This window comes from Phaenicophaeus curvirostris, chromosome 8 (assembly GCF_032191515.1).
Source record: "Phaenicophaeus curvirostris isolate KB17595 chromosome 8, BPBGC_Pcur_1.0, whole genome shotgun sequence".
Lineage (NCBI taxonomy): Eukaryota > Metazoa > Chordata > Aves > Cuculiformes > Cuculidae > Phaenicophaeus > Phaenicophaeus curvirostris.
In genome coordinates this window covers 230,540-248,911 of record NC_091399.1, presented here as the reverse complement: position 1 = coordinate 248,911, position 18,372 = coordinate 230,540, and the positions used below count along the sequence as shown (strand labels likewise).

Below are 18,372 nucleotides of genomic sequence, written 5' to 3'. Positions count from 1 at the left end.
GCACTGGCTCACGCTGATGCAATGAGCGGGGACACAGCTCATACAAGGTGCGCTGTGCCAGAAACACACAGCTATACATATGCTGAAACCTGCTTTCTTACAAAAATACCATCTAGGATTCAGTGAAGAAACCTCAGGCTTCTACATCGAGTGATATGCTGAAAGAGACAAATCTCCTGTAGCTCCACTGAGATTGGCTCTGGACACCTGAGGAACGTGGGAGCATTAGCCCCAGGAGCTGCGTGCCCCAGCACAGTTCATTTTATTGATGCTTTTTGGGAAAACTAGGTTTCTCAGGTCTGCCTCCTGTTTTGAATATGCCCTTGAATTGGAATTATTTTCTGTTTTCCTAGGCATTGACTGAAGCATGCAACAAGCAAATTGTAGCTTTCCGCAGCACTCCAAAATCAATGGATTTAAATTATATTATCAAAATATACGTGAGATGCTTTCAGGCTTTTGGTAGCCTATAGCTTGGTGTAGCACCAAGACAGCCATGGTAGGGCTAGGAGAGGCTCCAGAAGTTTTACTTGTTATTGCTTATGGAGCTTTTAGGTTGGAAATTACCCCCCATGAAAGAGGAAACAAAGGTTCCTGAAAAATCACACGCAGTGCACTTCCCTCCTCTGCCCAAAGCAATAATTACATCGTCAGGGGTGAAGGAATCTCTAAGGGACCCCGCAGACTCCCAGTGTACAGGGTCTACGTGACCCTCCCGATAAGGGCAACACAAGCAGCTGAGAGTGATGCTGAACCCCAGAGGCTCCTCCTGCAACTCTGCACGGACAGCTTGGTTTTACTACATCTTGCCTCGCAGCTTTCCTGTAATTTTTTTCAGGGCTCAAGCAAGTTATTAATATCTGAGGAAGATTTCCATTGATCACACCCTCTAGAATAACTTCATCCTCCAAACTCAAAGCATGAGGGCTGAAAAACCCCAGAAATGAGACGTTGTTTAGTCTTAATCTGAAGAAGTGCCCAATTTGGCTAAATTTTGTATTAATGAAGCCTTCTGCTCAGTTATATAATAGACCCACCATCTGCTGGAAGTGGCAATGATTGAAGGGAAAAAGGGATATTTAGGAAAGGCAGAACAAAAATGAAAGTCTCCTTTGAAGGCTGTTGTCAAGAGCCAGTGGGAGCAGGTCCCTTGCTGAACCCCACTGCCCTCACAAGGGCCAGGCATTGCCTGCCTGACCCCTGACAGTGACACCAGGGAGGTCCACCGTTCAGTGGAGGAAAATGTGGTGATTATCCAGGAGAGCTCAGCTTTCAGGTGACTGCAGCTCAGAGGAGCTCATGCCTCCCTTTATCTGGTCACCCCCACCCCAGAGAGCTGTTAAAAATACCCTGTCTGATGGTGCAGGGACAGAGCTGGGGGTGATGAACAAAAGGGCACTGGTCTGGTCCTCAAGCCTCATTTCATTCAGTTTTAGCAGCTGAAGCACCATAAAACCAGTCCTGATATGAATCATTCTTATAAAAAAAATAGACCTTGTCCACAGAGGGAATGATACATGGAAATACTATGGGCTATGGGGAACTTCACAGGACAAGACAAATTTACTGCTGGAAGAGAAAAGGTGATTGTAATTCAGGAGAGAATGAGGAGAAGAGGCAGTGAGGCGGAAGAAAGATAGGCATGAAAGAAGAAAATGAAGCACATGTGGGACATCAAGGAGTGGGTTGCAGAGCATGGAAGAGCTGAAATCACTGCTCTTTAAAGGAGCACCTAATGCAGGTCTAATCCCACTTTTCCCAGTCAACAAACGCTGGATCCAGACTGTTTTACAGCAGGAACACCTGGTGATCTGCATGGCCCAGCAATGGCAGAGCTGGGTAAGACCAGTGCAAAACTCTTTGCATCACCTGAAGACACAGCCCATTCCTTCAGCTGTCCCCACTCCATACCCAGCACCTCACGGAACATGCAGGAAAGACACTCAGCTGTTCCTTGCTCCTCCAGACCAGTCCCATTGCACATCTCCAGAAGAAAGGATTTCCTAAAGCCCAGTGGCACGCATGGATCATACATGGTATGCAGAAACACATCTCCTTTGACCCATATTAACTCTGCCCAGCAGTGCCGTAGCCTTGAGCCACAGATATCTCTCTGCTACAGTGCTACCAGATGTGTCAGAAAACTGAGGATGAGGTCCCAGGCCACTGAAAGTGCCAGAGTGATAAAGACGGGTGTGATGCAGTATGCAGCTAACAGCAGCACCAGAAGGGAAGAATTTAAATCCCTGTAGCTATAGCCATTCAAGCCCTCTCCATCCATTCACCCCTGGGACTTCCTACCTTACTCACAGGAGGAACATTAATGCACTCAAGTATGTTTCATTAAGAATTACAGAAGTCCCTACCTGCATCCCCGGAACCTTCTTCCTGGTGTCACATCCAAAATACAAGAAAAGACCCATCTTTTCAGACTGCCCAGCACCATGGAGGAGGCAGCACATGTCTGTTTTAATCGCACCCTAAAACTGTTCATCGAGTTGAACAAAGCTGAAGCTTTATTGCAAGTTTGGTAGCACCAGAGAGGAAGGGCAGGCACAAAGTCTGCCTTCGCACTGGTAGCCACTGCGCTCCTCGCTGCTGTTTTAAAGTTCAACAGCTGATTTCATTCTGCATAGTTATTACATGGCTAAAACAGAGGCAGGCTGTCCCTGGTCTCTAAGTGCAAAAGGCCATCCATTACACTCAGCCGTGATTTAGTTGATGCTCCTTGAAGAGGCACAACAGCACCAATAAGAGCCCTGTCCTGCTAGGCCAATACCTGCATGAGCAAAGGCAACACCAAATACTTCCCCCGCACGTTCTGCTCAAGGATCGGTGGGATATCCTTCTTCTGAAGGGGACATGAGATTAAAATGTTTGTGGATGAACGTTTGACATCCCTACTGCCTCCTTCAGCAGGTTTTCCTCAAAGAGCCTCATGCGCAACAGCCCAGAGTTGTTTGTGCGCTGATACCCACACAGCAGTGGGAATACCCATAACCATATCAACGGCCACAAAACCAGCCTTGCCCACAAAGGCCAAACGTGGAGAAAGCTACCAGCCTCTCCAAGGTACGACAGCTTCACATGCTGTCATTAGTCCTCATCAAGTCCCCAGCTTTGAATGCTCATACTCAAAAGCACAGAGCAGCCACAAGCCAAGGCTATACTAACCGCTGTGTGCTGGGGATCTCATTTCAAACACTTTTATCGTTTTTTTTTCCCCAGTATACTTAATGATTGGGATCTGATAAATAACAATTAATATTTAAGCCCCATAAAGCTTTCTGAACTTTATTCTCAAAAGCTACCAATATCTTATCTTCTATACTGAAGACCTAACACCTCTAGAAAGAAAAATAATTGTGTTGTCCCAAACCCACTTGTTTGCACTCTGTCCCCAGGCAGTGAGAGCAACTGCTTTCGGACCCCCAGATATTGAGGAAGGTCCTAGCAGAAGAGCTACTTGGGATGACGTGCCTCATAAAAGTAACACACCCCTCAAACAGCAGACATCAGTCAGAACATCTTTGTCTTAAACGCTCTTTTATGTTGACTAAAGAAAAAAAAAATTACTGAAATTAGTTCAACTTAGTCTGTGCAGGAAGATAAGCATTATCTATTGCTGTGCCAGAGACTCAAGAGCAAAGGACCTGTGGGGAGGGGACAGAAGAGGGGGGAGAAATAAGGGGAAATAAGAAAGAATCACTATTAGGTTCATGGTTTTTTTATTTTGGTCGTGTTAATTTCTTTTTTTTTTTTTTTGCACATAGCTTGGAGCAGATTGGAGCAATCCTCTTTCCCCACTGCACACAAACCTACATGTGCTCTTACTGAATAACTTTGCTGGATCCAAAGATGTGGAAACCTGCTGTTGTTTTATAGCCAAAGGACTTTGTGTTTGGTTTGGCTTGCTTTACTAGAAAATAATAATCTTTCCCTCCTTTGCTCAGCAAAACAAAACCAAAAGCAATAAAAATCTACTGAATTCTCCAAGTCATATCCAGATGAAAAAGTCAAATGGTAAATTTAACTTTAAGAACTACGGGCACAACCACATCAAGCCCCATATAAATAACCCAAACAGCAGCATCTCAAATGCTTTCTGCAAGTCAGCTCAGAAATTTCCTCTGGTTTGTCACAGCAGTCACCTGCACCTACAACTCAGATCCAGCTGCTGTGTCCATGTAATTTTACATGAAAATGGGTATATTTTGTCCATGGCAAAACCAGAGATTCCCAGCTGCCACAACCTCAGTGGCAGAACACTCAAGTCTCAATAACTGCACTGCTTCAGTATATGTTATTTCTGGTTGTGCCCACCCTATATGTAATTAAATTAGTATACATCTACATAATATTCAAAATGCCTTACCTAAACCAACCTTTGTATTAAAGCTCATCACCAGCCTTTCAGCAGGCTTAATAACAGGGTGAGGAACTGAGCCCTCTGAATACTGCCTCGACACAGTCATTAATATTTTAACCACCTTCATTTACAAGTCTAATTGCAGACCTTACTCTATAGAGAAGAGAAGATGGACTATCAGCAAGCAAGAGACAGCCAGCAATGGTGTCGGCAGCCCGAGGGGGCTCCTGCAGCATCCTTGTCCTGCATGGGCAGGGGCTACAACACGAGTCCTTCATGAGACGAGGTAGAGAGTATTGCTGAGGAGAAGGATTTCATCCACCAGCATCCCCAAAAGCTGAAGATGAGCCGGCAATGTGTGCTCACAGACCAGAAAGCCAACCATATCCCAGGCTGCATCAAAAGCAGTGTGACCAGCAGGTCGAGGGAGGGGATTCTGGGCCTCTACTCTGCTCTCATGAGACCCCACCTGGAGCCCTGCATCCAGCTCTAGAGTCCTCAGCACAGGAGGCACATGGATCTGTCGCAGTGAGTCCAGAGGAGGCCACAGAGATGATCAGAGGGCTGGAGCACCTCCCATATGAGGACAGGCTGAGAGAATTCAGCTTGTTTAGCCTGAAGAAGTGAAGCTCTGGAGAGACCTTATAGCAGCCTTCCAGTACTTAAAGGGGACCTACAGGAAAGATGGGGAGGGGCTCTTCATCAGGGAGCGTAGGTATAGGATGAGGGGTAATGGTTTAAAGCTGAAAGAGGGGAGATTTAGAATAAATATTATGAAGAATTTTTTTCTGTGAGGGTGATGAGACACTGGCACAGGTTGCCCAGAGAAATGGTGGATGCCCCATCCCTGGTGATGTTCAAGACCTGTTTGGATGAGGCTTTGAGCAGCCCAATCCAGTGGAAGGTGTCCCTGCCCATGGCAGAGGGGTTGGAATTAGATGATTTTTAAGGTCTCTCCCAACCAAAACCATGTTACGATTCTACAGGGTCTGCTGCTGCACCCTGCTGCCTGCCGTGGCGGCACTCCAGGCTCCAGCCACAAACCCATCACCATTGAAGACCACAACAAGCAATTAATAACATACCATTGCCTCGACGGTTACCTGATTCCTCTCCCAATTTAAAGCAGTGCACTTCAGCTATTGTAGTAGACTAAGTTTTAGTAAAGATTCACTTTTTAACCAGTAGCACTTGTATTTTCCAATCTCATGCTGGTCTCTGGCCCAGGAAAGGCTGTGAGACTCACCAGGCGCCTGGTATTGCAAATACCTTTGTGTTTGCCCTGCTGTGGTCTCCCCCTACTTTCCCCTCCCCTTGTCGAGGGTATTTCTGGCATTAGCCTTCCATCCTCACTGCAAAGTGACATAAATAATGCATGCTGGGTCTCTTTACCAAATGTCTGTCATCTCAGTCAATAAATTACCCTTCTTATCCCCTTGAGGAAATCAGTTTTAAACTCTTCTCTATTTCAGGTTGACTGGCTTTTAGGTTCCACCACCCCCCCCCCCCGCCTCAATTCTCAAAGTTTCCTTTCCGTAGCAGGGCTAAATTGCCCTATTTTACACTTTCTGAAACACAGAGTCTCCAGCTCCCTGTCCCGAGCAAGCACTGTGATTCACTGCTCTCCCCAAGCCTCTCCTATGTGTCTGCTGGGTCCATCCCGCTCAAGCACTTGGCTCCACCATCCAAGATGCCCCATCTTCCACGGCACACAGACGTCCTTTAGGACCACAGCTTCCAGGAAAAAGACACAATGAAAATACTTCTACCAATTCAACAGAACAAAACAACAAAATAAAAGCAGCATTTCTCACAGCTCAGCTCCTCTTGTATCAAGAAGAAATAACCCAGAACTTCTTTACGGAAAGATATCTGTCCTGAAGCAGATCATAGTATTTTGCTTCAAATCTACTACAACCAGTACACATCCACACTCAGACAAAGTCCCAAAGAGGGAGGAAGATGCCATGGCTGTACCAGGTATGGTACTTTTTGTCTCAAGTCCCACCAGTCAAAATCACAGCCTTCCACCCCAGGAGGAACCACCACAGGGCCACTGGAGATAGGGCCAAGGGACAGCAGCGTTTCCCAGCAGGAGCACAAGTCCCCAGTGTGATGGATGTTTGATCTGTGCACAAGCTTTGGTTTGAAATGAGAAAGTTCTCCTTGAATTGAAGATTTTTTATGATGATAATTATGATTGATATTTGACTTATTGGGGGTTCAGAAACCAGCTGCTGCCCAGAGTAAGGACCAGACTTAGTAGTTTCCCAGTACAAGCAAAGTCTACGTTTTAACCAGTCAGAAAATTTATTTTTCTAAATACTTGCTGAAAAAAACCTTCAGAAGTGCTGGAGGAGTCGCATACATGAGTTTACTTGCTTTGCTACCTCAGAGTACATAAAAAGTCATTTTTAAAACAAAATACGTATGGCTTTTCTGAAGACACACAGTATTGTAAGCACAGGCAGTTCTGCCCAGCTGTCACATGAACATGATGTACTACATCTTTTATCCCAGTAAACCAATAGTTTCCGGGGCAAACGGTCACAAAACTACTGCATCCAGCTTTGCCACAGGGGGCTAAAAATGCATCTTTGATAATGAGCTTGACAGGCGTTAAAGCTCCTTACTTTACACTGTTTGGCTTCCAAGATACTGATAAAAATTATCTGGTTAATAGAGTCCTGCAGACATGTATTACATTCCCCTACATGCTTACAACAGTTTTTCCTTAGAAAATAAAAAAGTGAGGAAAATGGGATGGTGCCCTCACTGCCACTTTTATCACTCTCTGCCAGAGCAGAACATTGTTGGCATCTTGCCTGTGGCTTTCAGGAAAGCAGGTACTTGAAAAGAAAAGGGGTTGGGTTCTGTTGTTTTTGTTTTTAATAAAAATAAATGCTGAGAAGTTCACTCATTGGAAATTTCAGTTGGAAGACATGAAGGTCTACCAGTGTTTGAGAGTCTAAAACAAGATCACAAATAAGTCTGAATGAAATAAAACATCCCAAGTTACTGCTTTGGGATCACTCTCTCCTGCAGCAAGAGTGGTTGCTCCTGGCTCAAGGCTGTTGAGCCTTGTAAATAATGCTATTTTGAGAGGTGGTACACATTACCTTTCACTGGAGGGTCCAGTGATGATGTTCTTGGTCACCACTAAGGAGATCAAAAATTTTGTATCAAAACCAAGCCCTACATCAAGCAGGGACATGCCAGAGATGAGCAGAGAGGTAGCGTCACACCTGGAACTGGTCCTGCTCAGTTTTTGTGCCCAAACACTTCTGGAGTAACCCCTTTATTGGAACTCTGCTAACAGGGGAGTAATCAGGGCAGCCAGAAGGCTGGAGGAACAGTAGACGGGCACCTGCAGGAGCTTTGTCTATTCAGCACTGCAACAAAACCACATGGGGAGTGGCTGCATTGGAGTTCAAGAACCTGCCCTGCAAATAGAAATGTGATGACGAAGGAATCTCCATTCTAATGGACAGAAGTAATACAAGATCCTGTGGCTGATTCAGAAATAGTCATGTTTTCAATCATGAGGCTAATTAAGTCTCTGGACAGGTTGTGGTGAACTCTGCCTAAGGAGTTTTAAGATTAACATTCAATACTTTTATAAATATACACATCTTATTCCAGCTACTAGACGTGAAGAAGAAATTAGAGAAAGTCCTGTGGCCAAGTGGCCACCTCTGGGTTTGTGGCTGCTGGCACACACGCACACGTCCTGCCTGCCCTGGAGCAGCAGCCTCAGCACTGGGCTCTGCTCCTGCCCCTTAGCAGCAACATCCACCCCTGTGTATCCAGAAGGGTTTGGATTCCCACAACCTTCACATTATTCCCTTTCTCTTTGCTCTGGATCTTCTTCCCTTTGCAAAACACCCAAGTTTTCATTGTGGCAGCCAGAATTGGGAGTTCAAAGGGCTGGGAAATGACACAGTCCTAAAGCTGAAATCCTTGCTTGGCATGCACTAATTACAGTGAGGGAGCGCACACTGGCTTTTTTAAATACACCTGGAGATAAAACCTGCGTCTGGGCATTAGACTGGCCCTTTTGCAAACACTATTCAGTTCAAATAACCTGTGTCTACAGCACAGGGACAAGACTCCAGCCTTAAACTACAGTATGTGGGAATATACCTCCAGCCACAGAAACATAAATTACATGGAATATAAATACAAATATTTATATGAAATGTATTTTTATACTGGTCCAGGCTCTCCACATGGCAAGACACAGTGCAAAATTCAACACCGCTGCTGGGTGCATACAGGAGCCCAAAAGTCTCTATTTCATCGCAGAGATGCTCAGCAGACCGGTGCCCAGCCGACCGGTGCCCAGCCCTCCTCTCATGCAGTGGGGCTGCCCAGCTCAGAGCATGCTCCAGCCCTAAAACAAAGCTTGGTGAGCAGGCCAGCAGCCAGAGACTGTCCTTAAAATAAAGGGCAGCATCAGCAGGATGCACCACAACACACAGGACATCAAATTCATTTCTCTTCTGGAATGGAGCTGAGCATTTTAAGGACTATTTAACATCAGAAGGATGCAAATTGTTGCTCACAAGTTATTCACCAAACTCAGTAAAGCAGCTGCAAGAATTGCTCACTGTCTACTTTCCACAGAGATCAGATTTTTCATATTAACTCTCAGAGACTGGGTGTGCATCGAGGGATGTGGGACACAAATGTCTCCACCGATACTGTCAGTAAATTAAATGTGGATACAGTTGTGGCTTTCATCCATGGCTGGCACACACACAAAAATTGCCAGATGCGTTTCTAAAGGTTGCTGTGCTGTTTAAGAAGCTGTCCAGAACAGGCTCTCCCTCCCAAATGACACTCAGACTTCTATTTTTAGAGGGGTTTGAGGTTTTTGGTTTGTTAGGAATGGGAGATGATTGCGATTCCCCCGTCCCTTCCCTAGCACCAAGCATCTGCAGGACAGCTTCGGGCCCATTGGTGGGGCAGCTCCCTGCACACAGTGCATCCAGGGAAAACCCATGCACATTGTATCCCCCATGCTGGTATTGCCGCATCACCACCAAAACAAAAATAATAATAATCCCACTGCAAACCTCTCCTTTGCTTTGCAAGGCTTTGCTGTTTCATCTGCTCCTTGGCTGGAGTCATAGCCAGCAGCAGGTCCCATCTCACAGCTCTGATTTAAAAGGCATCTCCTTAAAACTCATTGCCTCCACACACACTGCAGACTCCCAGCAACTATTTTGACATTTTTCTATGAAAAACAAACTAATTTTGCTGTGATAGTGTTCATGCAGAACAAAAGGACTTATTAAAACCCAAACTTCTTCCCTATTACAGCCTTCCATCCACCATTTACTCATCAGTCAAGGCCACCCTGCTGAAGCCAACACCTGTGTAACCCTCCACGAACTCTCATTCCCAATTTCCCAGGTGGAGAAGAGGACACCTGGGCTGGGGTGTTGGGTTTGTCACCTGTGTGACGCAGGAACTGCTTCCTTGGGGACAAGGTACAGCTCCAGGCAAGCTGCCAGGGAAAACCATCACTTGCTCTCAATTTGGTCATCCTAAAAAAACCCCCTGCAATATTCACATTTGCATATGATGAAGGTTTACACCCAAAATAAAGTGTGATGAGACACTTCTTTCCTCTAACCGTCCTGTTCCTCCCACAGTCTGCTGTCAAACAGATACCTTGATTGGAAAGCAGTGATTAACCATGGCAATACTGTAACTAAAAATATGAACAGGAGACCTGACACAAAAACAGGCTTCATTTCCAGGCAGCATTTAACAAAATCGATGGAGCTTCTTCTACCATCTGTCTCCCTGCAGAGGAGCCACATGGCATGAAGGAGCTCGAGGTCTCTAGGTGAAAGGATACAGGTAAACATGAAGCACATTTGACCTTACTATTAATAATTTATACAGCATAAATGACCCTATTATTAACAACTTATACAGGCAGCTCCTGCATCTTCTGCACTAACACCAAAACCAGGCCAAACCCCTGCAAAACTCCAACAAACCTTATTAAAAGTTAAGTCCTCCTTCGAGATTTGGAAGAGTACCCAAAGAGGGACCAAAAAGATGATCCCATTATCAGGTACGTATAACGCCACCACCTCCAAGCAAACCCCACCAGTAGCAACGTTGCTACAGGACCATTTTCAGCAACATTGCACTTACTAATTTACTTGCTGTCAGCAAAATAGTGGGAGAAGATTATTTTTAATCAGGCTGCTGCTGGCAGCAGTGAATCAAAAAGTAGCCCCTCAAGAGGCATGCAGGGCTGGGTCTGCATCCATTCACTGGCAACTTCCATGGGCCGTGGTCATGGGGAGGGAGTTCAGATCTTTAGGGAAGATTTTGCTATGTATTTGTAGCACTGTCTCATAATACTCAAGTTTATTTCCAGTTGATACAAAACCTTCTGGTTAAGCCATCAAAAAATTCATCCAGGCTAACAGGAGGTTGTTGAAGCTGATGCTGTATCAGGAGAGGAGCATGGGAGCTCACCTCACCTGCACCCACTGGGTGATAGCAGCGATGCTGGGTGGTATTTTAAGGGAAGCACAAAACAACAAAATGCCCACTGACATGCATGCACGCAAGCACTTAAAAGCCTGATACGTATTTATTATTAACTGGCTCTGATAACAAGGTGTATCTTTAATCATAGGATTATAGAATGGTTTGGGTTGGAAGGGATCTTAAAGCCGTCTCATGGGCAGTGACACTTTCCACTTGATCCTGTTGCTCAAAGCCTCTTCCAACCTGGCTTCGAACACCTCCAGGGATGGGGCATCCACAACTTCTTTGGACAACCTGCTCCAGTGCCTCACTCCCCTCACAGGAAAATATATCTTCCTTATATCTAATCTAAATTTCCCATCTTTCAGCTTAAAACTGCTACCCCTCATCCTATCACTGCACTCCTTGATAAGGAGCCCCTCTCCAGCTTTCCTGTAGGTTCCCTTAAAGTACTGGAAGTTTCTTTAAGATCTCCCCAGAGCTTCTCTTCTTCAGGCTAATCAAGCCCAACTCTTTCAGCCTATCCTTACATGGGAGGTGTTCCAGCCCTCTGATCAACTTCGTGGCCTCCTCTGAACTCACTCCAACACATCTGTCTTTCCTACGTTGAGGACTTTCTATAGATTTGACTTGAGAAAACCAAAGTATTTGTGGGGCTGTATGAAATCCCCCAGGAACCTGAACCAGCAGCTCCAGCTAGGTGATGGAGGTCAGGCTGGAAAACCCACCCACAGCACCCCAGCTCCTCCCTCCTTCCTTGGTTTAACCTATCCCAAACCTACCCACAAGATTATTCCACACATCCCACGCATGATGACATTAATCTCCAGTTGATGTTTCAAATTCCCTGCAACATGTAGGTGGCGGATTTCAAGAGAGGTTTCTTTTTCTCAGTAACTCTCCGTAAAGAAAAAAAAATCCAAACAAAAACCAAAAATCAAACAAACATCATCACAAAAAAAAAAAACCCGGTTGTAATTTAAATGCAAAGAAAGACGTGCCAAAGTCAGGGGGGCTTTTCCAAGGCAGAGATGCATAAGGAAGAGCTCCCACATAATACAAGCTGACAAGTATGATTTCCCAGTCCTGGTACCTCATTGGTTTTGAACAATATTATCGCTGTCAGCACTAATCCAGTATAAATAAGGACATGGTACAGAATTTCTCCTTCCTACCTCTGCAGCGTGGTGCAGGGGAGGAGATGGGGGGTTTGTAGGACAGGGTAGGAGCTCTGTGCCTGTTTCTGAAAGACAGTCCTGAACTCCCATGCCTCCAGCTCCTAGAAAAGCTCGTACACCCCAGGTGGCCCTGCTGGCATCAGCAGCTGCCTGGTGACCTGCTGAGCATCTATGAAATTAAAACACATTTCAAACTAAACTGAAGATTAAAATAAACCTTTCAGTGAGACTGTGACTGCAGAAAACCCGGTAGCTGTAACCACTGCAAGCCTTAATCACCTTTCATTCACACATATAAAGAAAAACTGCCCAAAAGCCTCCAGAAACATCAACTTGGGACTGAACTTCTACTAAAAACAAAGAGCTGAGGCTATTCAATAGCTGGCAAGGCAAGGCGGGCTACATTTTGTGCTACTGCATTGCACGTGAACAACCTACTCCACGTCAGGCAAGCGTTTGCCTTTTTCCTACTGATCCTGTAGAAACTCAAACCTACAGCCTTCTTGAAACAAAACAAATGAAAAATGGCCACACTGGACCAGCACAGAAAGTGGGAAAACTCCCACACATAAGCTTAGCTCACAGCCCAAGGAGGGAAGCAGCCAGCATTGCACTCCCATCATCTTTACAAAGGCAGATGGATCTCTAGTGGCTTTGAAAGTCTTTCTAACTAACTAGAGAAAGTTTGGGTCATCCAAATAGTTTAAAGTTACTGTTTGGGGAGGCTCTCTGCCTTCCCCTTCCTTTCCACTTCTCCCTCCACATTGCCCCCTCTCAGATCCCAGCAGTATGTCAGATCCCATGCACCAGTGCTGGGTAAATCACGTTTCATGTGACCTACAGAAGCCTCAACACTGGCATTTAGGGAAGGGTATTTCCACACACAAACATGTTTTTCCACCTTTAACTACTTAAGACCCTGTGAGGGAGGTTCAAGAAGAATAGACACCTGATTTAATCTGTTATTTTTTTTCTAAAGGGTCTTTAAATTTTGCATAAGGCCAATGAATCATGCAGAAAGTTTCTGCCTTGGCAGAGAAACCCAAGTTGTTGTATTTGGGCACCAGTTCAAGATGCCCAAGGGCATGCTTTACACTGGGGCTCACTCCAAGGAGGCATTTTGTAGACTTGCATCATGTAGTTGTTGAGTTTTATCATATTTTGAATCCTTTCTACCCTAAAAAACCCTGCCTGGGATTTGCTTCAGCCACTACATCCCATCAATCAGCCTAGGTTTGTGGCAAACAGCAGGTTTTGGTGCCTTACTCTTATTTTGGTTTAAATCCTCAACACCATCGCTTCAGCCACCACACTGGCACCGCATGGGTTTTAACTGGCAGGGACCGCCAGCCCCAATCCAAAGAACTTCCCACATTCCCAGAGTTTGGGTGGGGCCTTTTGCTTGGTGGTTGTTGGTTTTGAGCTAGAGCCATTTGTCCCTCCCCTCCTTTGGCATGGACCAACATGCTGCCAGTGGATAAAAGCTGGAAAAACCCCACCAGTTCAGCATCTGAATGCCTGAAAAAAAGTTGGGGTTTTTTTCACCCCCAGAGAACAGAGGTTGCTACTGCACCTTGTTCAGCTGAACAAATTCATTCAAAATTGATAGGGATTCTCTTCAGATCCAGTTTTTTTCAGCCCAGCTCTCATCTGGAGTGCACGAGATATCACTGGAAGCACTATGATGCAATGTGGGAGCATGTCACTGTCCCCTGAGCAGCTACAGGCTAGGCACACTAACCACATCCCTGTTTTTGAACCCACAAAGCCAAGAGCTAAAATGTTCTTTGGCATTTCTGTTGCAAACTCTTCGCTTCCCAAGCCCCCATTTTCACATGCCTCATCCTTAGCTGGTCAAAACCTCAGTCATCCTGTGTAGGCAACATCTATAGACAGGATCAGCCCTCAAAACACTCCTCAAAAAGGCTATATGCATGTCTTTGAATAGAGAAGTGGTGAAACATCCCCATCCCTGCGCCCATCCTGGGCTGCAATGGGAGTCGAGCTGCTGGTTCAGCCACGGCATTGCCCTGTGCTGTGCAGAGCTTGACAGAAGGGTCAAATAATTTTCTCTTACATTCATGAAAAAAATAGTTTCCCCACCAATGTCAGACCTGTCAGTTAGGGAGCAGGTTCCAGCAGGTCTGAAAAAATCCCCCTTGCATCTCAGAGGACATGGCTGGAGATGCTCCTGCAAGCCGAAGCCTTGAGCCTCTTTGCAAGCCCAAGCTCGGTCACGTGCTACTGCTCAAACAACATATCAGAAAATACAGGTCCTAATTTAATTCGGTTCTCACATATTTTCTGGGATGGTTTTGCCATCCTTTCCTGTATTTATTTTTATTGCCTCAAACCTGCTATTGGTTTTCTCAAATAAAAACCAAATGTTTCTTACCAGCTCATTTCCTTGCCGAGTCACACAGCCAACACTAAGCACATTTAAATACACCATTTCCTGAAACAAGGCCACTTAAAAAATATCATAAAGCTGATTTTCTTGCCTAATGAAGAAAAAAGCTTTTTTTTATGTGCCAGTAGATGTCTCTGGTTCCAGTGCAATCTATTCAATGTGATGAAAACATAAGGCCTGGAGACAACCATTGCTAAAAGACAATGCAAGAAAGTTTTTGCCATTTTGGATGTAAACAGTCATCCATAGAAGTTCCCAGTGACCAATCTCTACAGAAACAGGTGCAAAAAAAGGCCTGGAGAAGTGAGTTACAGAGAAATCTCCACTCAGGGAAACCTGCTCCTCAGCAAATGCTTGTTTGGCCTCTGAAAACAATGCAAGTACCATCTCCTCCAGAGGAAGAAATGGCCTTCTCCAATGTAACCATGGCTGCTCTCATCAGCCACGTGGTCATCTAATCTTTCTGAACATCACAGGGTTTCTGGCTTGAGTGATGTGTTGCAGCAGCGATTTCAAAAATCTAATTAAGCTGCCCAAAATACCTTCAGTACACTGGAGATGCAACAGATGGATTAAAAAAAAAGGAGCTAAACTTGTGTATGGATGCTTGACTTAAAAACCTGCCCAGTATATTTCTGAGTACTGGCGAGTAATTCAGCAATCAAAGAGAAGATCCAAAAAATCTCTCACATCTACAGCCACACACACAGAGACCTTTCCAACACCTAGTGGGACCTTTCCTGCAGCAGTTTCGATCCCAGATCTAGTGCTGACACGCAAAGCAGGTTTGCTGCAGGTTATGTTTGTAGATTCAAAGCTGGGGGATTTTGGTCCCCACTCCCAACACCTACTTCCCACCTGTGTGAGCAAGGCCAAGCACAGCAAACCCAACCCCGACACGCTGAGCAGTGCCAACCCTTGCACACACTTGCTATGGAGGTGGAGGACTTTCCACTTCTGCTGGTTGGAACACTGCATGGCAAGCATTCATTTCTCCCCAGAAGGGCTGTTTTCTTGAAATATTTTTAGATATCATTGTGAATTTTTAATCATGTAGTGGAAAAAAATGCACCTTTCCTTCCCATCTACCAGAAGAAAGAGAAAATATTTCATATCAGAACACACTAGTTCAATTGCACATCCTTCATCATTCCCAAGGAGCCAAATTCTCTTTTTTTCCAAAGAAGAGGGTCCAAAACCATCAACTGAGCCAGGTCCATCTCACTGTTTGTGTGTGGTGTCAGTTGGCCCCGTGCTCTGCACCCCGAGACTGCTAGGGCTGCCCCTGGGCGCTGCCGTGCACCATGCAGGCACAGCCCAACTCCTCCCCGAGCTCCACTCTGTGTCCAACATTTTGGTGAGACGTACTCCAAGCGACTTAAATCATTATTACAGCAATAAAAATCCTTTCATACATTTGCTGCAAGGAATTCTAGGTATTGGGGGAAGGTTTAAAAGTTTCAGAGCAAATTAAGCTAAGCACATTTGAAAGCACTTATATTAAAATAAAGTATCTATAAAGGTGCCAGTGTTTCAGTAAGATATTGGTCGCAAAATTTGCACTCTTCCACAAATAAAGCCAGTTTCTAATTGTTTGAAAATTTCACCAAAAGCAGCAATTATTTCTTTTCATTTTCTCGCTTCCATCCTAGGTTCCCCTACATGTTAGCTCATTGGGGAACAACATGGTAAGCAGTTTAATAAGTCACAGATAACGAGCAAACTTTTTACGGCTAGTATTTTCTTTAATTATTATTTTTTGAATGAAAGACTGGTTCATGAAAGTTGATTCCGCCTCCACCAGAGCCTGAGGAGCCAGCAGCCACAGCCCTGATTGACCTTCCCTGCCAGCCACCCACCTGCCTTGGCCAAGGCAGCCGAGGCTCCCACATCACCGTACACCATGGGCATTTCACAAGCAAGGGAAAAATCCTCAATGAAAACAAGCAAACAAAAAAAAAAATCCTTAAAATAAATAAAATCACTACTTTCCACTCAACCAGCCTTAAAAATAGTCAAATAACCCAAATCACAAATTACAGCAGGCCAACTGATTTATCTACATTGATTGCTCCACAAATGTATGCATTTTGGAGAGAAACCATGTTGCTAATGACATCTTCTCTAAAATTACCTGTTCTCGCACAGGCTGTGTGCCTGGCTCCCAGTGTGTCACGTATGTGAGTACAGTGGGATGAATTTGATGTCATGGTCTAAAATTAAATCTCTTTGGCTTGTGACTTCATCTTCAATATTAAAGAACATGATGAGAGCATTTTCTCATCTCAAAAGACAACAGGACTCATTCGCTCAACACCAAGGAATCAAAAGAATGGTGAAAAGGAATTCCTATGTGTTCTTGCATAGCCATTACAGCACCTGAATTTCCAAGGTTAGGCAAGTATTTTAAGTCAATACAAGACATCTCAGTTGTATGGAGCCCAATGCGTTTTTAGGTTAATTTGGCCAGGGTAACAGACCACAATTTAAAGAAACACACCAAGCGGCAGCCCAATTTCTGCCTGTCATCTCATGGAAGGCCGGGCAGCCGGCTGGTTAGCATGCCGGCAGCGCCACAAGCCTAGTGCTGGATGCAGCTCTGCACAGCCCTCTCCCAGGCAGGCCCTTCTGCCTCAGCCAAAGGGTCACTAAAAAATTAAGAATATTTTGATCTTGTTTGCCCCCAAGTATCTATTCTGTTAAAAATAAAAATTAAGAAGTCTTCCTCTCCCTGCATATGACTCCAGAAGGCATTGGAAAAAAAAAAAAGCTGTACATATAGCTGAGACAAACGACATTGGTTAAAATTTCTTTAAGAAATGCCATGGGGCTTTTCCCACACATGCTCAGATGCACAGTCTCACAACACTGACTGAAGTATCTTGTGCCTGGAGCCCATATTTCCTTCTCGTTTCCTTTTTTATTCCAATAAACCTCAAACCGACATCTTCTCCCCTCCTCCTCCTCAGAGCCTGCATCTTCAAACCAGTTACACGACATGGAAAAAATTAACTTCAAATATCCTTGTTTCCCACTGAAAAGATGCTCATCCACACAGCTGCACTGTAAAACCTCAGAATTCCATCTATCACTGACCGGCTTCACAGCCCCGTTCTGTGCATGCAGATAACGTTTAAATTCATCCTCTGTGCATCACATCAGGCTGAGAAAGCAGGTTTCCAAGCAGAGGATAAAATAATGCTTAAAGGACCTGAATGCCAACCAGCCCATCCAGGCCCAGGCTCCCTCTCCCTGCCCAGATCGCTGCCTCGCAGCCGGAGGAACCAGCAGCTCTGCCAGAGAACCAGGCGTTTGCGTACCCAGACCTGCCTACATAGGGCTGGGGATGGAACTGCAAATAATCTGATGGGCTTGGTATTCTATCACCATCCACCAGCTTGCCAGCAGCAGGCAGGCTGCTTCAGTTTAACTGGGATTAGGGGAAGAGGAGAATATTATTATTATTATCATTATACTTTTTCAAAAAGAAAAAGGATTCACACACAGAGGTTCAGTGCATCCTCCTTCCTCCAGCATCACACTTAAAACTCTAGTGATCCCAAAAGACATGCTCAGATCATCACCTACCTTCCATCATGGTGGCAGAATTGCATTCCTCAATTTCCAAGGAGCCTGAAAAAATACAGGAGAATACAATCCCAGTTACCAGATGCTTAACGTAAGCCCTCAAATCAAACGCCTCCAATCCCCAGCTCGCTTAGCTGCCAGAAGAAAAAGGAGATAAAAAAAACCAAACAAAACCAATGCTGAGGCTAAGAGCAGGCCATGGATGCTGCTGTGCCTGTATCACCTCCAGGACCACCGGAGGATGCTGAGAGAAAGGGAAGACGAGACGGGCTCGTCTCGGCTCTGCCAGCAGCACGGAGCGTCCCTCC

General features: G+C 45.1%; 1 protein-coding gene across 1 annotated transcript in view; it reads right to left on the bottom strand.

Moving 5' to 3' along the window:
* LOC138723147 (SH3-containing GRB2-like protein 3-interacting protein 1) overlaps positions 1-18,372 on the bottom strand; it is a 56,841-nt gene extending 38,469 nt beyond the window's left edge. Inside the window, exon 1 of the mRNA XM_069862036.1 lies at positions 18,065-18,372. Coding sequence (XP_069718137.1) covers positions 18,065-18,074 — 10 coding nt within the window. The 5' untranslated portion in view covers positions 18,075-18,372. The remainder of the gene's footprint in view (positions 1-18,064) is intronic.